Source organism: Nymphalis io, chromosome 2 (assembly GCF_905147045.1).
Source record: "Nymphalis io chromosome 2, ilAglIoxx1.1, whole genome shotgun sequence".
Taxonomy (NCBI): domain Eukaryota; kingdom Metazoa; phylum Arthropoda; class Insecta; order Lepidoptera; family Nymphalidae; genus Nymphalis; species Nymphalis io.
In genome coordinates, this window is record NC_065889.1 from 6,030,811 (window position 1) to 6,057,455 (window position 26,645).

The window sequence follows — 26,645 nt, forward strand, 5'->3', positions numbered from 1 at the left end:
ACCAATAAGTAACTTGCGGAAAATGACAATGTAATTGTTTTATGTTATTTTAAGTTAACATTTACAGGTTAATTATTTCAAAAATTAAATTTTTTGTACGTACAATATTACACAACAGTAATGTCATTGAGATTCCATATAAACACGATCAAATTAAATGTACCACCATAACCAATTACCCATTCATTAACGTACTACATACGTAATTTGTTCGAAGTGTGGAGGTACGTCTTCACTTCAGCGTGCGCATGCGTAGCGGGGAGGGGACGAAGCTACAGCATTTCAGCCGGCTAGGCTAGTCGGTCGTTCAGTCTCGCTTGTGACATGAAAGGGCGCGATTCTTCACACGCATCACGGTGCTCCGAGAAATGCATCACCATGAACAGCCGCCTGGGATTGCATGTAATGGTAAGTGCTAAATGTTATGCTATTTATTTTTTTAAGGTATACACAAGTAGCCTGTACACAAGAGATTTAAATATTTTGATTTATCTACCTATATACAGATACATTTAAACATATTTTTAAAGAAAATGAATCAATCTATTTACGTATTTATCTACTATCTAAACTGAAAAGAAACAGTAGGTAACAGTAGTAGTATTATATTTTTCTTATTTTTTTCAAAACCATATACGTGTAAAATGAACGTAATAAGCCATAGTTACGAATCCTCTATTAACACGCTGATCAGTATAATTTAAAATAAATATCAAGAAATTAAAGCATTTTTTTTTTTTAATTTAGAACCTTTTTGTTTTTAAATGCATCCGTTTTACAAAAAAAATATTTCTAATTTCAATTTAATATTCGAACATGTTTCTTTTCATTTGACACTATTACATTACTACTTATATCTTGTACGTATACAATAAACGATGAAGCTCCTCTTAAATTCCATGTGTCCTCATTGACCTTGCGCTACATGTAAAGGGACAATTAGCGAAGAGTTACTCAAATAGCAAACAATAAACCCTTTAATACTTTACGCTATCAGTAGTCAGTACCAGCCCCGTTTGAAGTGAATGTGTAAAATGAAATATATATATTTTTTAACTTGTAGTTCCGATTTCAAGTATCAATACCGATACAAATTGATTCCTTATATTTTGTGACATAGAGATGCATCTCTACATTGTCGAAAATAAGATATATATTCTGTGTCAAAGTAATACAATTTTATATTTCATATCCACACAGTTTTGTTTTATTATTAGTTTGAAATATTTAATTATAATAATATAAAATCAATAATATTGCTGTGTTTTAAGTTTTTGCGACTTTCGTCTTGGCACTTTTTGGAAAAGTACCGAAATTTATTCTTTTGATTAAATTTTATTAACATGTATCTATATTGCTATTTTTTTTTGTTTTTTCCTACGATAAAATTCGAAGGTATAGAGAATGATTTAGAGATAACACTGTTTTCTAGTAACAAACCTTAATAGTTGTGACAATTAAAACAAGTAATACAAATGCAATTATAATATAAAATACAAAAAAAAAAAACAACGAATAATATAAATTAAGACTAAAAGTAAAATTAAGGCCGCTAAGGAAAACCTATTAAATCCCTTAGGACATGTTGATGCCGTAGCCTTATAGCGTGCTGCACCTAATTAGGGCAGGAGCAAATCAAACAAAGGTTTCGCTTAACTGATGCCGACTTGGTATCAATGGAATTAATTGAATGGCATGTCTTATACTTATCGGACTCATTAGATTAATTAAAAATTCTACAGCACTTAAAAGATAACGTTTGCATAAACTTTCATATCAAGCGCCGAGTGGTCCAATGGATGGAATTTGTCGATATTAATAGAAATCTTGGGTCTGAATCCGATCACTGAATTGTCACGTGTTTAATTTGTTTGTTTAAATTTCTGTCTCGTATTTCGGCTTCGACACTTAACTTACTGGCTGACGCTTTCTTTCATTTCAATTAACAATTTATAATTATGATTTTTATAAATAAATACATTAAATATATTAAATAACACACAATATTCAGTCCAAACGAACGGATATAGGAAGGAAGGATATATAATGTAAAAATTAAATAGTCGGATTTAAGGAATATATTATATGAAATAATACAAATAATTACTCCGAATTAAGATAAGGTATTTCGCCTAAATATTAAACGAAACTTATAATCGTACTTAAAAAATAAAAACTTATAATGGTAGTTATTAATGTATTATTAATTTATTTTAAAACTAAAATTTACGTAAAAAAATGTGTATCTACTTTATAATTTCCTCGATTGCGAGGGATTATTAAAAACCTAAATAAAATTAATTATCGATGAATTTGGATTTGGTTAATCATTTTACCTAACATTGACATCATAGATGCTTTTACAAATCGAAAAATATAGGACAACGATATTTATCGTATGCTCGCGATCAGATAATTTTTATCATTGAACATTAAACAATAAAGTAATTCGTAGGTCACATTTGTTCTTGAATTAACAGAATATTACCGGCGCAATAAATCCATAATCTTTGCCCTGAATTTATAATACCAATAATAATATCGTGTTTGCTTAATCGACAACTCCAATGTTACACTGTATGTTTATTGATTCGCTTGATATTCTATTCTGTCACGGATACGATGTACAACTTTTTTATCTTCAAATCGACGCCGATGATTCAATTAACGCCGCTTCATTTGTCTTATATTCATTTATTTAAAACTTTCATGACGAAAGGTTGTGATAATAATCACTTATCAGCTATACCTAAACATGTTTAAGGGCGAATAATTAAAAACGTTCCGTCTTTTTCTTTCGAATGACAATTCATTTATCATAGAAAGAGAAGCACTAGTTTTTAACTGAACAACTTTTATAAGTAAGGCCGAAGGAGTGTATTTCAAAAAAACTTTTGTGTTTAAAATTTTATTGAAGAGAAAAAACCGTAGATTGTGTCTAAACTTTTCGTCAAGCAATTAGATGCGTGTTTGTTTTCTCTAATCTAAAAAAAAAATAGATTAAAATCAATTTTATACAACATTAAAAAAAGTTTTTGAATAAGCCTAAGTTTCACAATAGTCGTGGTTAATTTTAGATTCTATGTTAATATCTTACTAATCGATCCGCATAGTTGCAAACTATTTACTTCTATATATAGTGAACGAGTAAGTACATATGTCAAGATGAAATCAGTTCGAACATAAATTAAGGGGTTGAGCATCATTTAAAATGTCGTTGGCCTAATCAGAGTTTTAACAATGTGTGCGTTCCGATTTTTAAATTGTACATTTGTTAACCATATTGCATCATTCTACGCTCTTCTTTACTACTGGAATTTGTAACTTGTATAGAAAGTGATAGTATCAATTTAAACTAGGGTTGCCAACACATCAAATAAATAATGTAATAATAATGTCCTCCAGACCGATCGTTAAATTATCTAGCATTAATAATAATAATAATGTCCTCCGATTTCGGCCACGGCGGCCAATTTCAAGAGAGATTAGCCAACTACGCAGGAGATATTATAGCGCACAAGTGTGTGTTTGCGCAAACATAAGTGCACTCTCTATTCCCTAACTCTCATAATTCGATGGGACGGCAATCCGACACGACCGGAAAGAGTTCAGGCGCAGGACCAATGGCTTTCCGTGCTTTCCGAGGCACGGGAGTGTACACACTTCCAACTTCCAGACTCCGGGCTGCTACTGAAAAATTTCTGACAGGAAAACCCAATAACTTTTTATTGACCCGACCTGGGAATTGAATGTAGGACCTCCAGGTCTGCGGCCTTACATCAAGCAGGCAGTTAATAATAAAGAATATAACTATAATATAAAGTCAATATCCTGTACCGTGACGTAGCGTGAAAATGGCGACTTTCTTCAAATGCGTTAAATATGTTATCCTCCTTCTAACGTTTATTGAATAAAAGTGAAATTTTATGCCGGTGACGTGTTCTAAAAATGTAAAAGAATATCTAGACCAATCTTATTCGTTTTGTTACGGTTTTTATATAATATAACTGACATATGACATACAAAATATTATGTTCATACTATTTTCTCAACTAAATGTCTAAGATAAATCATACGAAATAGATATTAAATATACTTACTTAGAATTGGTGATACTTTTCGACTCCTACGATAAAAAGTTTTCTTTGTCTCTACCAATATGATTCATAGATTACAAGCGTTAATTCATGGAAATTGTATTTTTATTTAAAATAATGTGTTTCTAAAAAAACACGTTAAAATGTTAAAGTAGAAAAGTTAATGTCTCAATGTGTAATACCTACTTTCATGTCGAGGAGAAGGTATTCCACCACACAGACCCAATGTGGGTTGGAGATACACACGTGACAGAATTTAAGTGAAATTCGATAGATTCAGGTTTCCAGAAAACGAAATATGTTATGAACACAAATTAAAGCACATGAAATTTTAGCGGCTGGGTATGAACCTGGTTTGGTTAAAATTGACGTCTAGCTACTGGGCTATGTCGGCTTGAAACGTTAACAAAAACAAATTTAGCTACATTTAGAGTTATAAAAAGTTTTATAATAAAATCTCCATGTAATAAATTAGGTAGTTCTACGTGCATACTTGACGTAGACGACTCTAGATCAAACGCAACGATAGAATGCCTAGCATGACTGACATGCTACAAATAAAATAGGCGCCAAACAGCTACAGTCTATTTTAACGAAGATATTTTAAAAGCATAGTTCACACTACACAGGTGTACGTATTATAGTTCCTTAAATGTGTCTTAGGCTTTATATATTCAAATTATCTACATAATTAAAAAAAAGATTACTCAGTAAGTGAAAAATAAAAATGGAATGAAAGCAAAAAACACTTATCGTGGAATAATTACAATACATTCTATAATACACATAACAATAACATACTTTGGCAACGGTAGAAGTAAGAAAATAAAATAAATTTGTTTTAATGTCTTCAATTACTATAACATGAATTATACAGACTTTTTTTTTAATTTAGTTCTTTCCATGAAAATGCTTAGTTGATTCTGAGTCATTAGACTCTGTTACTCTCTGATACATTTAATTACACTCTGAGACACTTAGGTAGCAGATTTTACTTTAATCACTTATTATGTTGATCGGGGAATCGCGTCGGTAATGACTTACAATTAGTTAGGTTCATATTTCTTTTAAGCAATTCTTATTTGATACTTAGATCCATGTTCTTAAATTAAATTATATACAACAAATAATTGGACTGGACTTTGATACATACGAATAAATCGAGGATTCAAAGCTTTTTACAATGTAACGTACACTTTCTTATGAGACAGATAATTATTCAATAGAGATAGCGCAATTAATTTAATGTCAATTAAATTTGCAATTCAAATAAATACATATATTAGAAGCAAACATAATATTAAAATATGACGTGATATTTTCTACTGAACAGTTTACTAGATGAAATTAAGTTGAGATCATATTGGTAATTACATCAGTGTGCATATTGCGAGTATTTTTATCTTATTCGATAGCGTTGACGTTAACTGAAATTTGTTTGGAATACTGTATAATAAATATATGTAATAACTGTCACTTGACGGCGCTGTTTTTATTTCATTCGTCCACGCTGTCGAATAAGTAAATAAATTCACACTAGGCACTGCATTATTTGAAAAATTTCTCATCGGTAACAATTAATTTTAAGAGGAATGACGCCTTATGTATTTAGAAATTACTCGATTAGATTAGATATATCAAATCACTCTTTACCGTTCCTGTAATTATGTCACGTATCCTATTGTATTGTTGAATTATCCACGTCAAGTCTATACACATAAAATTATAATAACATATCTGTTAAATAATGCATTTGTATGCCAGAAACCACTTAAAACGTACTTTATATATTGTCTCATAGTTTTGTCTCAGATAATGCAATTCCAACGCTAGCCACAAAGCAATAAAGCGTTATTAACTTAAAAAAATAACTTTTTATAATGATACTTGTATTATAGAGTATAGTTTTATATCGGGAAGAATGATGAATGGTAATATATATTATTATTTTGATTAAACATTGTAATTTAAATAGAAATTCAAGCCGCCTACGCTTTTTATTTCACAAAAATGTCTTAAACTCGTTTTGGCGCATGCGTGAACCATATTGATTGGTCCGTAGCGAATCCCGCTCCTTTGGCTGACTTTGAAAATATTCTCATTGACTTATCTATTATTCTACGATCATACCTAATTGAAAATGTCAAAGTGGCTTAGAAATAATTGTAAAATTATAAATATAGCATAAATTTCGATCTTACTGTTATCAAATTGCTATATAACATTATAAGTACTTTTAAATATAATTTAAGTACTAGCGATTACAAATGAATACTGTAATAATTTTTTTATTAAATGACACTGTGACGTAATCAATTATATATGTTAATATTACGGAAGTAGAGTTACCGACAATTATAATATGGTCGAGTAGGCCTTGATACAATATTCATTGTTTCGTATCTAATATTGTTAATTAGTACAATCGTCTTAATTTTTAATACTAATGATAAGCTTTTAAATGAATAATTTACTTTGAATCAAGCATTTAGGAATTCAGCGGGCGTTTAAGAGATGTGTTATATGAGGTCCTGTGACGTAGCAATCTCAGAATAAACGATGGTCGCTTCTAATTATACTTACAATATACTATCGTGATTCTATCTGCAGCTTCATTTTAAAGCTTATCTGTGCGTAATTGCAGAGTATGAAAAGGGTGTTTGTACAGCTTCAGCTTCACTTGCGGCACTAAACGTTCATTGAATATTGATAATAAACGTGTCATAAAAATAATTACTATAGTAAAAAAACATTGTAATTCTCTTACATATATAATTTTTGATTATTGATATGACTTCATTGATATTTTTGAAACAAAATTATCCAGTGGATAGAACAGGTGGAACTTTAACTGAGGGTTGCGTTTTAATAATTCATCTCGAGTTCGGAGGTAAAGTAAAACAGCGCGAGGAAATCTCCACGTGTCAGATGAAAATCTACCACACGTGTAAGTTCAAAACCTCAAAATGAGAGAAGACTTGCCCTGTATCGGGACATTTATAGACTGTTACACTTATATATGTATCGTATCTTTAAGTTTTATTACTTGTAATTTAGTACGCTATCGAAAAAATGTCTAAATGTAGCCACGCTGCATGTAAGTTTATAAAAAATGTCTCTATTTTTAGTATGTCACGTGTAGACAGCTAAATGGGGGGAGTCGGGTGGTCAGAGTTTAAGTTATTATTGAAACAGACTAGTTCGTTTATTGATAATTATAAATAAGATGATAATTTATATTTTATTCATTATATTGTAATGACCTAAATTAAATTGCCATGAAGAGTATATTTAAGAAAATCAAATGAAAGCGTTTTAATCAAAACTCAATTTAATAATAAAATTAAAATAAGTTAAGTAAAAACAGTTTTTCGACTATAGCCTGCTGGGCGTAACATAATTTCATGGTATGGAGAACGCTTGGAGAATGTTACTATTTCATATTTACAACGCTGTTTCATTCCATGTGTGGATGTAACAGTAACAGCCTGTTAATATCCCACTGCTGGGCTGAGGTTTCCTCTCCCTTTTGAGACGAAGGTTTGGAGCTTATTCCAATTAGACACATGCAGGTTTCTTCACGACGTTTTCCTTCACCGTCAAGCACGAGATGAATTATAAACACAATAGATGGATGAAGAGAAGAAAATTCTAAGCCAATCAGGTCTTAGAATTATTATCTATGCATTTAAGTTTCCTAATTATTTTTCTCTATTCTCAGTAAGAGATGAACTCTAAATATAAATTTAGCATTAGCATAAAAAATTAATGTTGTTGCTTGGTTTTGAATCCGCGGCTAAGCTTCATTTGCTCTATTTACTGGGCTATCTTTGTAAGAGAAATAAAAATGTCTCATCTCATACCAGTTCAAGAACTTGGACGTAAAGTCATCTCAAGGACATTTTCTGGCGACGAAACGTCTACTAGTTTTATTCACTACGTCACAAAAAGGGGTTGTTAACCCCTGCTCAGAAACATTATCAGTACCTAAGTTTTCTTCATATCTCTATCAACGTCACAAATTGTATTCGACTTTTGCTACAAATTTTCAAGATTAAATCTCCGCTATCATATTCATCATCCTAATTTTTCAATGCTTTTTTATTTCAATTGATTGAAAAATTATACACATATTTTACCATCAAACAACAATGCTTCCGTTTTAAGCCAGTGTAAGAGTGAGCCAGTGTAACTACAGGAACAAGGAACAAAACATTTTTGTTTCCAAAGTTAGTGCACTTACGATGTAAGAGGTTTATTTTTCTTAAACTGCCCAATGTCTATGGGCAGTGGTGACCACTGCCATTTGCCAGTCTGCCTACTTATTTTAATATAAAAAAATAGCTCTTTACAAAATTCCATATTTGTTATATTCAAGTTTCGGTCGCTATATTCTGTCACTCCTTCAATCTATTGATCTTATTAAGTGCCAGCTATCTGAATATCAATTCAAACGATCAATATTTTTTGGCCTGACATATGATTATAAATTACGCTTCGAATTCAATTCAATCCTATTGTCATTGTTTCAAAATTTAAATTTTCATAACGATGTATGAAGCTTTAACTCATATGTTTTTTAAGTTAACAATGCAATTTTGAATATACATTATGTAAATTAGTTTACTTATATAAGTAGCTGAATCAAGTTGTAATGTTGCACAATAGCCTCAAAGAACAAGTTGCAGATCATCTATAATTTATCGCTATGTTGCCAAATCATCTAGTTGTTTATCTAAACATTCTTCAATAATGTTTTAATTACGTTTGAAAATTAATTAGCACTTGTGTAATTGCAAAACTTTTTATGTATATTTAATCGATTTTTTCAAACCTTTTGCCTTGATTTGGTTTTGAAATCATTTCATCCGCATCTTATTTGACGCGTTCTATTTTGCTCTTTAATTAATTCTTATTATATATTTTTTATTATAATCCAATGTAAAGCAATCAGTTGAAAAATATTAAATTACGGATAAAATTAGTAAGGCACTATATATGATAATTTTCACTGAAGATACGTACTAAGGGGAAAGAAACGTACTGACATACCTAGGTAGGTATGTCATACATAAGTAGGTACTTATGTATGTATATACAAATAACAACATAACAAATGTGTTCTGCCCGAAACTAGATTGATTACTCTTTTATAACAGACTCATATTATAAAAAGCTTATAAAATTATTATATTATATTCCCATTTCTTTTTGGGCTCCAATCACATCTACCTTGTTAGTATTTTTATAATATTGCAGGAAATAGAGTTTTAAGACACGTATGTAATATTTTATGTAATCGTAATAAGGTTGAAAAACTGTTTTCTCATATCTTATGATGTGAAAAATACTGACGACGACGTGACGTAGTTGAGCATAATATTAAATGAGTGCCAAGAGCCGTTCCTATCAATTATTATTACAAGTGTTATCTAAAAAACTAAATACTACTATTTTTATATATGTATGTATGTACGATTATTATATTGGTACATGATTTAGGTATGTATTTGAAATGTTTCATGACAAGAAGAATTTTAGTATGTTAATTAATAATGTGGATGCTCTTTTACTTCTACAAATTTGTATATTATTGGAAATTTATATTTTATTTACATATACACATAGGCTATATAAAAAGATATATCATCTTTAAATTATTTACTTTCCAATTTACAATTATATCGCTCAGAAATATATAAAACAATAATACAAATTTGCGTGTCAAAAACTTACTGTTTTTGTGGAGCATACAAAATAACTGAATAAATTTTATTGATGTTTTTTTCTAGTCTAAAATGTATGTATGTAATACCTGATATAACAAAAAGGTCAAGAACCTCGTACTCTTGTTTGTCTTGTGCCTATCAGACTATAATGATGAATATTTATGTAATTGTATGTAGTTGTATGACAACATTTAAAATTTCATTTCATTCTACGTACTTTAAACATTAAAACGTTATATAATAATGTAGCGAAGTATATAATAATTCGTAAAAAATAATATATTTTTAAAATTATTTTAAGAAGACAAATTTCAAAACTTTTCCACACTTCTTACTTATTATAAGATATGTATTTGCTAGTTGATAAGTAGATTTACATTGTAGATTTTAGGGGTCAGGTGTCGAATCTCATCCATTGATCGGCGGGAGGCGGGCGGCTTCCCGCCCACGTGTTGGCTCACGCTCGGAATAGCCAGTCCGCCCTGAGCCACTGATCGTCCCAGACATTGCTTTTTAAATGTAACACGAGTCAAATAAAAGTGCCTTTTAGTTAATTAAATAAAATATTATATTTTAAGAAGTTATATTTACGTTGTGCCTTGTTTGATGTTACGTTATGCTTTGTTTGATGTTTCATTCAAAATTTTAGCAGTTTGACGAAATTACCTGCTCAAAAAATCGTTGCGCTCAATTTGTTATAAGCAATATTTTATGGAATAATATTAGGAATATATCGTGAAGTGATAATAGTTTCTATTATAAAACTGTGGTTGTGAAGTGCAGCTTTAGTTGTTAGGCGGATTTGATCGTCGTTAAATTTATAAAGTGTTGAGGAAATTTGGCTCGTTTAGAGGTTGTGTTCTTGGTTGTGGCGCCGGCGCTGTGGAGGGGTCGCAGCGTGACCGTATGTGCGATGCGATGCGCGACAAACTCGCGTCATTGCTGCGTAGCTCAGTCCGTGCGCACGCGCATACAGAAAACGCGGACAAATTGCACAATGGCGCCATTACTCCTGTTTTGGTCTTCCCAAATGAAGGTTCATTTTTCTTTTCTAAATCAAAACAATATTTTAACTGAACGTTTTTTTAAATTTCTTTCGGAGTTTTTTATTTCCATATACTCTATTTTTATTGCCTAGAATAAAAAAATAACGTAATGGAATAGATTATTTTTATTACTACAATCATGTTTTAACATTGAGATGACACGGATTAAGTAAAATATATATATCTTTTTCATATCCAATTAAAAGAAAAAAATGTCACATACTAAATACAAATGTAAGAAAATTTTACAGTATTTTTCGTACAAACCTAAAAATGTATACAGTAAAAATCTAAATCTAATGAATATAAAAATATCAGACTACTCATCGGCTCATTGATTTACATAAATATGAATATCTTTATTAGACAGATCTAGATGTAATATAAAATGTAGACAATATTGTTAATGTACGTCACAAAATATCGTATAATATGTTTCAATCCTTTATTACTTATATGATAAAAATAGAAAAAAAACGTACAACATTCAATGTTCAGTTCTTTATATTACATCATTATGTGTTATAATTCTAAAACATTTTATATGATATCGAAATAACAATTTAATTAATTTGTTTTTAAAACATTTCTTTGATAATTATGCTAATCCCTACTTATATTATTCACTCATCAAATATTCTACTGCTAAACAGCAATACTTAGTATTGTTCCGTTCCGGTTTGAAGTGTGAGTGAGCCAGTATAACTACAGGTTCAAGAGACATCACATCTTAGTTCCCAAGGTTGGTGGCGCATTGGCGATGGAATGGTTACTATTTCTTACATCGTCAGTGAAGCTATTGACCTTACTTATACTTCGATCTTTAAATTATCTAGCATTAATAATAATAATAATGTCCTCCGATTTCGGCCACGGTGGCCAATCTCAAGAAAGATTAGCCAACTACGCAGGAGATATTATAGTGTGTGCGCAAACACAGGTGCACTCTCTATTCCCTAACTCTCATAATCTGATGGGACGGCAATCCAACACGACTGGAAAGAGTTCAGGCGTAGGACCAAAGCCTTTACGAGCTTTCCGAGGCACGGGAGTGTACTCACTTCTAAGTTCCAAACTCCGGGCTGCTACTGAAAATTTTCAGACAGAAAAAACCAATACATTTTTATGGGCCTGACCTGGGAATTGAACCCTCCGCGTCTGCGGCCTTACATCAAGCCAGACCAACGAGGCAGTCAATATCTAGCATTACTTATACAGTTAAAGAAATTATTAATATATTTTTCCTAACAATTTTATACCCAAATATTGCTGAATTAGTAAACTATGATCATTTATATATGTAAGTATATAAATCCGTAATGTCTGTGTGTAAGTTGGCGTGTAGTTTTTATTTATTTGTTAAAAAGGCCTTGGCTGAGGCCTAAACCATAATAAATAAGCACTCATAAAATATGTTTTAACTTATTCTTATATAGAAGTGTTTTATGGTACTAGAAATATATAACATAAATAATTTTTAATTAGAAGAATAAAAATAATCGTGAAATACTTTTTTACCTTTATTAAAATACGTTGACGGAACACGAACTTAAGTTATACAAGTAATTTGTCTAAAATATTATCACAATTAAAGCGATGATGTTATTTAAAATATCTCGGTCTGCGTCAAGTGATACATTCCACAGTTAACGATTGTGTGATTTATTATATAAACTTTTGGTAGGTCGTACGTAGAGGGTATTCCGGTAACCGGCACGTGACGGTTGTATTGCGTCATTTAGTAAAACTCATACCGCAGATGAAGAGATGAAACGCTAGAACATATTGTTAACATTTACTATCGTTTCATGAAAGCTTAAAGTACAAATCAATAACGCACGTCGCTCGAAATATTATTTTTGGATACACTATGTTTACTGAATTATTTCGAACGCAAAATTGTATTATACAATTATTATTTGCATGAATGAGTTTTACGCAATGGTTAGTATGAAACATATTTATAACAGGTGCCTACCAGAATCAGAAGTAGGACACGGGCGTTCTCTACATTACTGTCTTCTGTAACATTTGAAAATAAATGAAAAAGGAAGCTAATATAAATACGAAAGTGTGTTTATTGGTTTGTCCTTCATTCACTCAGCAACGGAGCGACGGATCAATGGATCGATGTGATTATGCATACTCGTAGTCTATGAGGCGGGGGATAAAGGGTTTATTATTTTATCCCAGAAAATATTTAATATAGTGTAACGTATTATAAACAAAGTCATATTGAACCGACCGAATGATGATAATGTTTTTGAAACCTATTACATATGTACATATAAGCGTTGACGTATAGTAAATAAAAGTTTCTTGAAATAATTCTATAAATATAAAGTGGTATACGTGATGTACACATTGTAGACTATGTATGTATGTTTTGATTACGTCGCGTCCGGCGTGTTGAGTGACTTAGTGGTTAAAGATGTGTCATCAAATTGAAACTCGACCGGTGTGGAAACAAATGTAGCTGATATCGATTCTCTTTGACCGCTATTTAATTTGCAAATTTAACACAAAATTGTTAAAGCAAATAATTCAAATTGACTAAATAATTGGAATGATTCGCTTTAACAATTTTGTTCTATATTACACATACAAATACTACAGTAAAGCATTTATTTAACATTTAAATATTTAAGTGTTTATTTTAATAATTACAACGTAAAAGGTAGACGGATAAATGGTTAACCTATTGATATTCCATAGTAAAGTAAAAATAAAGGAATAGCCAGCAAATCCTTTTTGTGAAGGCTTGGAGCTTATTTCACATCGCTGCTCCAATTTTAGTCGGTGGAATACTCACGTGACATATTTTCATACCACGGAAGATATTAATTATGAACACAAATTAAGTACTTGAAAATTCAGCAGTGCTTGTCCGGATTTGAGCAAACAATCTTCGGTTACAATTCACGTGTATTAGCTACAGGCCATATCGACGCTTATGGCCAAAGGATTTAAAAAAAATAGAATACCTTAGATTGATCTTAGTTGCGCTACTGATTAGATCGATATGATACCTATTTGTAGTCATATGAGAAAAAAGTAATAATTTATCTATACTATTATTATTATTCGTGTTAATACGAATGTAACTCTGTCTGTATGTCTGTCGGTCTGTTTGTTACTGTTTAACGGCTAAACCATTGAACCGGTTTTGATGGAATTTGGTATGAAGCAAGCTCGAACCCCAAAGAGGGACATAGGATACTTTTTTACCGAATACATGCGCCCTCTCCCTAACACGAGCACGAACAAAGCTGCGGGCAAAAACTAGTACTTAATAAATTTCAAAACTTTATGTAAACAAATAGGTATCTAAATGAAAACAAGTGTATTTATATAATACATAAGATTTTTTCATCACAATATAAGAATGAAACATCTACTGTAATTTAAATAACTTTGACATCTTAATGTAAAGGTCACCTTTTTAGCTTCGTTCCAACGAAGCTGTATATGTGAGCCTGAATAAAAGAATTATAATAATTTATTGATTTCTTTCTTTTTGAAAGAAATCTTAGAAATGTCGAACTCAGACAAGATTTTACAGAGTACCTACCTATATTGATACAATGATCTACTTTTTAAGGGTCATTGGAGCTACTTTAAAACTTGTTTTTACGTACTCAATACGTATTTTCGATAACGCTAATAGTAGATGTTTGGTTGAGGTAATATATAAAGAAAGTGTAATTCAATACATAATTAAAACCAAGCTCGCTGAGTACTTCATGTGAAATCTAAAAAATATGTTCAAGTAAATTAACGCTTTAGAAGAGAAACCGGGCAATGGTTTTGGGCCAAGAATTTTGTTTTGTTTGTAGAATAATAATAATAATAATAATATCCTGGGACATTTTTCACACACGGCCATCTGATCCCAAATTAATCTTGTACAGAGCTTGTGCTATGGAAACCAGACAACTGATATACTACATAAACTACATATACTACTTTTCTTTTGTAAATACATACTTATATAGATAATTACACCCAGACTCAGGACAAACAGACATGTTCATGCACACAAATGTCTGTCCTGGGTGGGAATCGAACCCACAACTTTCGGCGTGAAAGGCAAGTGTTCTACCAACCACGCCAACCGGCTCAAATATTACATACATAATATTTATTTTCTGTGTATTTATATTGTTGCATTATTCTCATAGATATTAGTTGTTATGTCTTATTTGAGAATAAATATTTTTTAACCATAAAATATTTATTTTTATTGATAGTAAGTAAAGAAAAAGAAAATATAAATAACATCTCGTTTCTACAATGTAACATTTTGCATAATTACAACACCGTGCCACTGCGCAGTACTAAAGTATTATGATATAAAAATAGTAATATTTTTCTTTTTCGTATGTAGAACGTATATATTATAACAATACAATACAAAACACAAATATACAGAGTACAGTAAGTAATAGTGGAGAATAAAAAAAATGAAACGGAATATATCTCATATTATATACAAGAATGCTTCACAATAAAATTGACTGGTTTTTACATTTGAGCTGATCGGGTTAAGTCTAAGGAAATAAATACATTAAAATATATTATTGAGCTTTCATCATTGAAAATGTTGAATTCTGATTCAATTTCAATAAAATATTACTTAAATTGCCATAAATAAATAGATTTTTTTTTAATTTATGTTCCGTTCATGTCCAAAATTACTGACAATATTATAAACGTACCAACTGTTATTTCACATGCAATAATCTGACTTAAGTTTCAGTAAAAATCATAGATTTATTACTTTTTAAAAGGTACAAAGTACATAATAATCGTAAGAAATAAATAACTGTTAATTAAGTGAATTATAATTCATTTAATAAATTACGGGTAGTTTTGCTCAGTTGTTTATTCATTGCTCTATACTAGATTTTTATACATTTTGTGTGGAATAGAAGTCTTGAAACAGTGAGAATACGAAGTATTCGGTAAAAAGGAAAAACTTGAGATTTTCTCGAAGACGAGGTCGTTTTGTTTTTCACTAATATAAATAAACAATAAAAAATATTTGATATGTATTCTCATTTCAAACTTGAATTAACAACCATGCGAAGTCGCTGATTTTACTTTTTGTTTTCGGAATGTCACGGACAAGTGTGAACATAATTAATTATTGTTTTAAAATTATCGAACGAAACACCTCTGGGAGGTCTTCGATAGTTGGCAGACGTTTTGTAAATGGCTGACGATCTCGCGAAGCCATTATCAAAGAATTTATAATCATTGTAACGTTTGCCACTGTATATCAACGGGAATCTTATTTTGGGGTAAAGCTTCTAATAACATAGAATTCGTTGTTGAATTATACGATAAATTAAATAAAAATTCGAAGTATTTGCAGCGTTGCACGTGTTATATCTAGAACATTAAAACTTTGCTCATTTCAAAGTTTTATTTTTCGAGTTAGAAAGTAATGTCTTTTTTTCGCGTATATTTAGGTAATGGAATCGAATTATGTAACAAAATAACTTCCCTATCTCCGTTTCCGTTACAGAGGGGGAACATAAATGATACTTTAATTGTACATAAAAAAGTTTAATCTCGACAAAAAAAATTACATGTATATACAAGTAAAGTAAGCAACTTATAAATGCCTGCTGGGCTAATGACTCCATTTCTTTTGAGCGGTACATCACAAAATATAATATTTATAAATCTGGTTAATTATTGTTGGCCCTTTTTCTTAATTTATTGAAAAATTATTGAGATGTAGAGTTACTAATGTGTGGTATTGTTGCAGGGAGTGCACGCGAAGGCGGATTGGTGTGGCGCGGGTGCGCCGCCAACTGCGACGCCGAAGACGGCGCGGCGGGAACACTCACCGACGGCAACGCCAACCCAGGAGACAAGGTACAGGTCGTAAATTCAATACAACATTAAATTCATTATTTTAGCGTGTACTCATACATTCTCTCATTATTTTAATGAGCGGATGATATTTATTATGAAGTTAAAACACATATATTTTCACGATAGTTAGAACGAGAATTTCAATTTTTACTTCAATGGCTCAGGATCAATGTTATTTCCTGTTATTCTCAATACATTTCCAATAAATCTTTTTATTTAAAGCACACACGAACGCGAGTAGTAAAAAATAATATTTTGTGTTAGACGCACGTTCTTACGTCACGAACGTATTTCGTTTTATTTTTGTCTATAAGTTACTTACATTATATTAATTTACAGAGCGGGTGTGTCAGTGTAAAGTTAATTGAAATATCTGCAATAATGTTAAGACTTTCCGTTCGTTGTGAGGATACATTTCTTCCTCTTTAATATTTAGTTTTATTTTTTTAAATGCATACATATTATAATAAAACTGTAAAATTGGCGTGTCCGTATAAAAGATATATCCAACAAAATTAGTTAGTGTCAGAGCTTTGTGCAATTTCGACTGGACAGTTACAATTTTTTTAGTCATCAGTCATTAGTCATCAGATAGACCAGAAATATCACTTAGTGTTGTTATGATCCAAATCGGAGTTTGGAAGGTGAGTGAGCCAGTGTAACTACAGGCTCAAAGGATATAGAGCAATCTAAGAAATGGTTAATATTTCTTACAACGCCAATCTATAAGGGCGATGGTGTGACTATTCTATAAAAAAATATTCTAATGTGTAATTTATTGATTACACAATTTTAATCTGTCTGCAATAGGTGATATATTAGTGGCTAGGTTATATAGATGCAGTATTGGTGAAATAGTGAATTTAAGTGCCTCGTTGGTCTAGTGGCTAGTTATATGGCCGTGAATGCCAAGGTCCTGGATTCAAACCCGGGTTGGACTATTAAGAAGCTATTGGGTTTTTCAGTCGAAGATTCTCAGTAGCAGTCTATGGTCTGAAAGTTAATATTGTGTACATGTATCGGAAAGCACGTAAAGCTGTGCCTGAAAATTTTCTCGTGTCACGGTTAATCTCTCTTGGGATTGGCCGCCGTGTCCGAAATCGGTCAGGAAGACATCATCATTAGTGGATAGGCATTTGGTCGTTAATAATAGTAAAACATGGATGGGTGGACAAAAAGCAGGTAAACACAATCTGTACCAGTTCAGGCGTCGCTAATAACATGACATATTTATTGGTATGGAGGATTTATGTTTACAACAAAATATTCTTAATCAAGTTCAAGATCGGGTTGCGAAGAGTTAAATAAATAGAAAGGTGAAATACTCAACAACAAAAATATTGCACACTTCGAATGAATAGCAGCGTGGTAGTGCTCTTTTATCTTCAGAGAATAAAAATCACACAGCTTTAATTATTTATCTTGGTAATATTATTTACTCCTCTATTTTGTGTAAGTAAAAGGTAAAAAACATAATAAACCAATTTTTAAATCGATCTAGTTAAATTGATAGATAATTTATAATGGTTTGAAATGTTTATATTTAGGGTAGGTAGCTTTATGTTTATAGTACATATTACTAGATTAAGGTATAATTATTTATCTGTAAAAGACGTATTTGTGTTGCATGTATTGTTGTTTACTTTCGTTGGAAAGTAAAGAAGAACTTCATAATTTCTTCTAAAATTTCTCCATTGGCTTAATTTAAGCGAGCTGTCAGTTAGTTTAGTAAAGAAAAATCATTATTCTCAATGTAAGCAATAATTCTTTATAAATATGGTATTAAATGGAAAATTTAAGCTATTGTGTAATTAATTAAGAACGTAGAAAAATATAAAATTCTACACAATAATTGCCCTATCTAATTACTTTTTATTCTACTACAAATTGATAAAATGCCAATGCAGAACTTTTAGTAATATTGTCTGTCTAGTTGTACGCAGTACGCGAAAACAATTGGGTGAATTCTAATAATCTTTATGACGATAGCTTATAGTTGTGTAAAATAAATAATAACGAAGGAATAGAATTTTTTGAGAATATTAATAAAACTTTATTTATTACATTTTGAAAGTAATAATAAATTTTATTTAAAACCTTAGATCTTAAACATGAGTTCTTAATATGAAGTCAAAGGTGCTATTGCATTAAAAAAAACATCTGTTTCTAAATAAAAATTCGTACTACAATATTTTTAAATATGTTTTGTGACATTTTATTTGTTTTATAAAATAATTTAAAAACGATAAAATGATAAGGGAGGAAATGAGAGGAGGGAAGAGAAATTTACATTTCTTAATATTAAATTCTTAAATTCCTATGTATTTAATAATGTTTTTTCATATTGTAAATCTTATAGAGCTAGTTTTAATTCATAAATTACAGCTGGAGGGGTCGGACGCAGCTCCGGACGACCCTGTTCACCTCAAGAGACGGGTGGGACTCTTCAGTGGGGTGGCTCTAATCGTCGGCACTATGATTGGTAAGAATCTTAACATTCTTATATAAATAGGCATAGATATAGTTCCGTACCTTTTTTTCCTCTGCTTGTCGACCATTTTTTTTATTTGTTTTGTATTTGAAGAGCTACACTATCGCTCTTCAATCCAATAAAAAAAAAAGTTATGATAAATCATGTTCAATTATTATAATTGTCCACTCAATATAATAATAATTAATATAATTATAATAATAATAAATTTAATAATCACGATTATTTTAAATACTTTATTACTAACAAAAGCCATAAGAATATAAGCTAACAAACATAATGATTGCTTAGTTGTGACACTCATGTTATGTCATATACACAGTACTTGTAAATATTTGATGCTATTAAGTTTTGACGCAGATAAACCATTAGTAAAACATGTGTTCGATAAACACGATACAAAGATTAACATTAGACACGTCGATTTCGCACCAGACGAACAAAAAATATTTATATATAAACGCTGCAGCGATTTATTCGCGTCATTTGTAAAGTTGCCATTCTTTCGGCGTTTCTTCTGACATTGACTGACCATGTATATTGAAAGGAAAAGTTAAAAATGTGTTTAAGTAAACACAAGTTTAGTTTCAAACGAAAAAACTTCTCAAAAGTTAGTGATTACAAATTGTATAGGTGCATACACAATTATATATATATATATATATATATCTTTTCCGATTGGCATAAAAGGTCTTGATCATATAAATAGCCATCTCGGTAAATACTGATATTTACATAAAATAACCTTTGACTTTTTTATTGACTATTTCAACATTAGTATACTCGTATATTATTTATAAAGAAAATTGTGATTATTTACACTTAGGAAGTAATATATTTTTTCTGTTAATGTTTCCGTTGAAGACTAAGGTTTGTCTCTTATCTAATTGCTATTTAGTGTACGTTTTCAAGTATTTCTATCAACCTTGAGTACATTTTACTAATCGTTGCACCTTCTTGGATTTCTTCGGCTTTAAAAAACAATGCAATTATTACAAATTAGTCATACCTGGACATTGCAAATCAGTAGTAATGTAGCATTAGTTAAGTTTTTCGTTAAGTTAATTTGATTTGGTAAAAGGTCTTGACAAATATAATACGTCACAAAAAACATTCGTTTAGAAACATACATGTACTTTCTAAACCGGGGAGTAGCTTTACGTTCATGTTGTCTGGTATAATGACGAAATGACGACAGATTTCATCGAATCGAATCAAAACTATTAACGAGCGTAATCTGATTCTGTTGTAAACGATCTTAAAACTAATTTAAAGGGATTAAAATAATCTTGTCACTTTTTCGTTTGGGGTTAAAAATGATAGCAGGTCACGAGACTAAGTTTTCCAAATATTTTATATTACACATTACACACACCAAAATCACCACTACTGTAAAGACATGAATGATTTCATACAATGACAATACGTTAAAGCTTCTATAAATAGAACGAGTTTTATGCGCGGATAATCTTTAAAGTCGAGAATAAAATCTAGAGTACGGCTTACCCTTATTTCTACGCTCTGAAAGTGAGATTAAACGTTTAAGCTAAAAAATTACAAAAAAAATTCTTATACAATTTTTATTCTTCTATAGACATTAAGATATAAGGTAATTTCTTACAGTGCCAATATCTATGGGCGTTGGTGACCACTTGCCCTCAGGTGGTCTGTTTTCCTATTTTCAATAATAAAAAAAATACAATTTAGCTTATAACTTAAAGAGGGTTTATCATAATGAAAAAAGTAGTACCAAAAGCAATTTTATATTGTAATAAATGTAGGCCGTGCCATACTTAAAAATATTAAAATGAAACAATCTATCTTAAGTAAAATGAACAATGCTTTTCATCAATCATCATCATGTTTTACTTACAATTGAATTCCAAGTACAATAGCGGTTATTATACTTGTAACATGATAAATGTGACGGTCGCAACCGGATACGACACCTCTGATATTTAAAATAAAGTCACTCTTTAACACTTAGTAATTTTATATATGATACACATAGATACATACATTCTGATCAAATATCACGTGTAAAATCACAGTGTACATTTTTGCTTTAAACCGTACAAAGACGTTATTGTATTGGAATTGTTTAAATCGATAAACCTTTAACATTGTATACTAATCTGTATATACTATATATGTACATTATAATGCTGGATTGCATGGTTGAGCGCGCTAATTGAATAATTATTTCGGCGTTAGATGTTCCATTTATTAGGGCGGGTTACATATATGAGTAACTAGCTCCCGCCCGCGGCTACGTCCGCCTGTGAGATGGGGGCCAGGTAGGTTAGGTAGAATTTCTATCCTATCTTTTAAATCAGTGTATACTTTATCTCTATTTCGATTTTATTTAAATCCGTGCAATAGTTTTGGCATGAACAAATAACAAACATCGTCACAAACTTTTACTTTTATACTAGTAGGACATCAAACAACGACTGTAAAAGCCGGAACTGATAAACGACAATCAATATGGCAAACTGTTTGTAAAATAAATGTATATTACTTGTATTCATTGCAAGTAAAGCCGTGGACCATAACTATCTTACTATATTTATGAATATATTTTTAAATATCGTATAATGTTCGAAATGAAAAGAGGTAAAAGATAAAACACTAAATTCTTAACCATATTCACGCAGACAAATATTTTTTTTTTCATGGTAAAATAAAACATCGCTATGAAATCTGCATGTGTATGTAGTGATATTAGCCATGTGTAGGTACAGCAATCCGCAATGGAATAGCGGTTTATTTGCTCCATATGTTTCCCTTTAATAGGAAATTTCTTAATTTTTTAAAGCATTTATATTTTTGTAAAAAATGTTACTAGTATATAAGATATCGTAGGCTTCTAATTGTATGGTGTAATCACAGATAGAATACTTGACGATAATCATTCAATTATTTTCTAATTAGCATTGTTTTATCGAAGGTTCTGGAATATTCGTGTCGCCCTCTGGGCTTTTGGAGCGCACGGGCTCAGTGGGCATAAGTTTCATCATTTGGATGGCGTGTGGCCTGCTCTCCCTGCTCGGTAAATACATTAACCGTCATAAACCTTTATCACATAATTTTTAATACTATTAGTCACTTGCACAATTTTCTTTATTATATTTGTTAAACAATAAATATTACTGTATATACTAACTAATATGTTATAATTATGATGTCATGTATGTATACATTAAATTATTATATTGTATATATATATACTCACTCACCACTCTTACATTTATCTTTAGCCCCTTAGGTTGTTTGGAAGAATTGCTACTTAGCGATAAGACCATGTTGTGCATCTTCAATAGTTTAATGTTATTTTTATTACCTACAACATTTTTAAATTTGTGATGTAGGATAATACTTTTTAAGACTCCGTCAGAAATTTCAAACGACAACGCATTCCAAAGCATGTAGGTATTTTAATCGACACGGATGCTTTATAATTATTTTAAAAACAGTAAGTACAATTCATACAATCATATGTACAGGAGCGCTCGCATACGCGGAGCTAGGAACGATGAATACATCATCCGGAGCTGAGTACGCGTATTTTATGGACGCTTTCGGAGGACCTCCTGCATTTTTATTTTCATGGGTAAAGAAATTATGCCTTTTATATATTTATATAATATTTTTCTATGTGATACAATCACCAAACATTCAAATATAAAAATATTTCTTTTGCTTTACATTTTAGGTCTCGACTTTAGTACTGAAACCATCTCAAATGGCTATCATCTGCCTCAGCTTCGCTAAATACGCTGTAGAGCCGTTCGTGTCGGAGTGCGAACCACCACACGCTCTCGTCAAGCTAGTGGCCGTCATTTCTATTGGTAATTAAGTCATTAACGATACTTCTATTCTCAACTTTAAAACTAAGTATTATTTTGTGGCGAATATTCTGTTATATAAAGCTATATTGTATCTGTATACATTAATACCTTTATAACAAATATAACATACAAGTAAATCATTATATTTCTAGATGTCAATTAGATATTTTTACGGCGAAAACGCTTTATTCCGCTCGACATTTTCACTCGTAAAATATCATGAACGTACTGAAACTCGCGAAAGCCCAATTTGTAGGTTTTTACGGGCTTTTACGTAGCGAGAAACGTAATGTAGGGCATGAAATGTTATTGTTATTAAAAGTGGATATATTTTGTGTTTACATTTGTTATTTTATTTTTAATGAGCATGGTCTGTTGTTATACATCACTAATTAAACTTTTTATAATTCTAGTAATGATCCTGGCGGTCAACTGCTACAGTGTGAACTTAGCGACGAAAGTTCAAAACATCTTCACTGCGGCAAAATTGGTAGCGATTGCAATAATCGTCTGCGGAGGAGCGTACAAATTAATATTAGGTAATAAACCACACAGACATTTAACTAAAAACACATTCACATAACACATCATTTCAGTTAAACTTACATTCCGTTATAAACTATAAATCGACAGAATAACCGATTTGACTAACAATATATTTTGTAATGAAATAATAATTTCGCCTTTAAAATTAACGAAATTCTAAATTCTTAAACGTTTGCTTTTCATTAGTTTTATTCATTCGTTTCATAACCATGGTTCAATTCATCGATATATAATCATAAAGGTTAAATATATTTCGGAATAGACTGACAGGAGGTTGTGTCCGTATGGTGCAGGTAATACGCGACATTTACAGGAGCCCAACTTCGCCAGTAGCACGGCGACTCTGGGCAACATCGCAACGGCCTTCTACACGGGCCTGTGGGCCTACGACGGATGGAATAACCTTAACTATGTTACAGAGGAAATAAAAAACCCATCCAAGTAAGTAATATTTTATTATATATTTAGTGTAGTTTTTATTATAACAAAATATAATATTTTACACCAAAATAAATCGAATATTGATAGTTTTATTTTAATATTATATTAAAAATAGCGATTTAGGTATTTATTGTGCGAGTCCAAGAAAATGTATTTCTATTCACACTGCACAATATATCTTCGTGTATTAAACTAATTAATTAGAAAGTTTCATAGCAGCTTTTCATATACCTTTTTGTTTTTTCGTTGCATAAGTAATATCAAATTAAATAATTATTCACCCTTATTATTATTATTTATATAACTTGCATTGTATTGATTTAAGATTAATCTTTATTCACTGTGGACCTCCCGTTTACATTAAAGGAACCTCCCACTGAGCATAATAATCGGTATCCCGCTGGTGACACTGTGCTACGCGCTGGTCAACGTATCGTACTTGGCCGTCATGTCGGTAAGCGAGATGGCCGACAGCGAAGCGGTGGCCGTCACGTTCGGCAACCGACTGCTGGGCCCTCTCGCCTGGCTTATGCCGCTCGCCGTCACCATCTCTACCTTCGGATCCGCTAATGGGACGCTATTCGTTGCTGGGAGGTTAGTTCCTTAAAAAAATATTAATTTTAAGCCCAGTCAAATTTATACTGGTATAATAAACAGCATCATATTTGTGTGTATATGAAGTATATACTCGTATGTATAATATATTATCGCTACCAACAAGTTAAATGTCTAGTTTTTCAAGTATATATCATCCTTGAAGAAACATTAAAAGTTATTGGGTTATCCTCAGCAGTTCAAGGTGTAAAACTGGATGATCCTGCGTCGGATCCGGTCGTGTCCGGATTTCCGTCCCGTCAGACATGTGTTTGGCACATGCGCCTGGACTATAATTGTTAGGAATATGTCAAAACTATAAAAATACTTAAAATTGTTTCTCATCGCATCCCGATATCTATAAGATAATTGACAGTCCACTACGAGGCTACGTGTGAGTAAGGCCTATGTCAGTTACCTCGATGACAATTAATACGTAAATAGTGAATTGTTTAATAAGCCAACACAATATACATATAGCAACAATAATACAATAATTTCCTGCGCAGCTGGCTCGACTCCGTTGAGAACGCACACGACCGATATCGGTCAGGGGATGTCGTCTTCAAAATTAGACATATGTATTATTTTTTATGATTGAAAGGTAACTTCAAGTGTCTGGTATGTATATAGTAAGTATGTATAGGTACATATGTATTTTTAAGAAAACCGATAAAAATAATTGTATTCATTTATAAAAATAATTTAAAATATTTTATTATGGATACTGTATGCACAGAAAAAATATGAATTGTTAAAAACTGGAATGGCTGTGACTTTAACAATTGATTAACTTTCAATGCTATTCAAAAGTTAACAGTAAGTGACATATATATGTTTTGTTGGCAGATTGTGTTTTGCGGCATCTCGGGAGGGACACTTGTTGGATATACTATCATATGTCCACGTGCGACGTTTTACTCCAGCTCCTGGACTGATCTTCCATGTAAGTGCCCAACCGGCCGAGGTCAACTTTACTGATGAAGGAAGAAATCGTGAAGAAACCTGCCTAAGTCTAATTGCACTGAAATTCTGGTACATATGTATCCACCACTCCGCAATGGAGCAGCGAGGTGGGATAATCTCCAAATCCTCTCATCAAAGGGAGAGGAGATCTTAGCCCAGCTGTGGGATTCATAGGCTGTTACTTTTTTACTTTTATTAGTGCATTACTTTGCTTAAATCTTTCTGGATCCCCGACGAAGGTGTAAAGATTATTACTTTAAGTTTTAACTGCATCATTAAACTTTCTGCTACACTCCTTGTATGTATTGTCATCCGCTCTACTGTAGGTTGTTCCTTATTAAACGAACCTCATGGATAACTATTATAGAGCTGAGATGACACGGAGTCACGAGCACGTAGATCTCAACGAAAAGGATAGAAATAGTTTTTTTATGAGAAGGCAATGTTATATTATGAGAAAGCATTCTCAAAAAGGTAATGTTATATTATGAGAAAGCATTCTCAAAATATAACATTGCCTTCTCAGTATCTAGAAAACTTTTGTTAATAAATTTGTTGTGTTCCAGTCTCTGATAGCGGTAGCGATGGTGCTGTACGGGACGATAGACTCGCTGATCGATTTCTTCTCGTTCACTGCCTGGATCTTCTACGGTGGAGCCATGCTTGCTTTGATCGTCATGAGATACACTAAGCCCAATGCGCCCAGACCTTATAAGGTATGTCAAAGTCAGTTCAGAAAGGTAGATGAGAAGGATATACGCCTAGTCAAGATCGAGCCGACATGTTAAAGGGAGATAGCAAGATTAAATCCGACGATCATCCTACTGATCGAATATCATTGTTTATATTTGTATTTATATAATTCATTTACTCTCGTGATAAAGTACATTGCGTTGAACATAGATGTGTCGAAAGATATTGTAAAACGCATACATTTGGCTTGTAGTGGAGCAGGCTTTATAAAATACTATTCTCTTAAAAGGCGATTGATATATTCA

General features: G+C 31.5%; 1 protein-coding gene across 4 annotated transcripts in view; it reads left to right on the forward strand.

Annotated features, from left to right (window-relative positions):
• The first annotated feature begins 267 nt into the window (after window positions 1-267).
• LOC126779135 (b(0,+)-type amino acid transporter 1-like) overlaps window positions 268-26,645 on the forward strand; it is a 29,682-nt gene continuing 3,304 nt past the window's right edge. The window contains exons 1-11 of one of the 4 annotated variants that reach the window (XM_050503012.1): window positions 268-408; window positions 16,649-16,764; window positions 19,144-19,240; window positions 22,200-22,301; window positions 22,756-22,862; window positions 22,965-23,100; window positions 23,514-23,639; window positions 23,940-24,087; window positions 24,454-24,681; window positions 25,531-25,627; window positions 26,214-26,363. In XM_050503012.1, the coding sequence (XP_050358969.1) occupies window positions 369-408; window positions 16,649-16,764; window positions 19,144-19,240; window positions 22,200-22,301; window positions 22,756-22,862; window positions 22,965-23,100; window positions 23,514-23,639; window positions 23,940-24,087; window positions 24,454-24,681; window positions 25,531-25,627; window positions 26,214-26,363 (1,347 nt within the window). In that variant the 5' untranslated portion in view covers window positions 268-368. Of the gene's footprint in view, window positions 409-10,323; window positions 10,863-16,648; window positions 16,765-19,143; window positions 19,241-22,199; window positions 22,302-22,755; window positions 22,863-22,964; window positions 23,101-23,513; window positions 23,640-23,939; window positions 24,088-24,453; window positions 24,682-25,530; window positions 25,628-26,213; window positions 26,364-26,645 lie in introns of those variants that run through there. The other 3 variants (XM_050503022.1, XM_050502995.1, XM_050503003.1) reach the window with 3 other exon arrangements.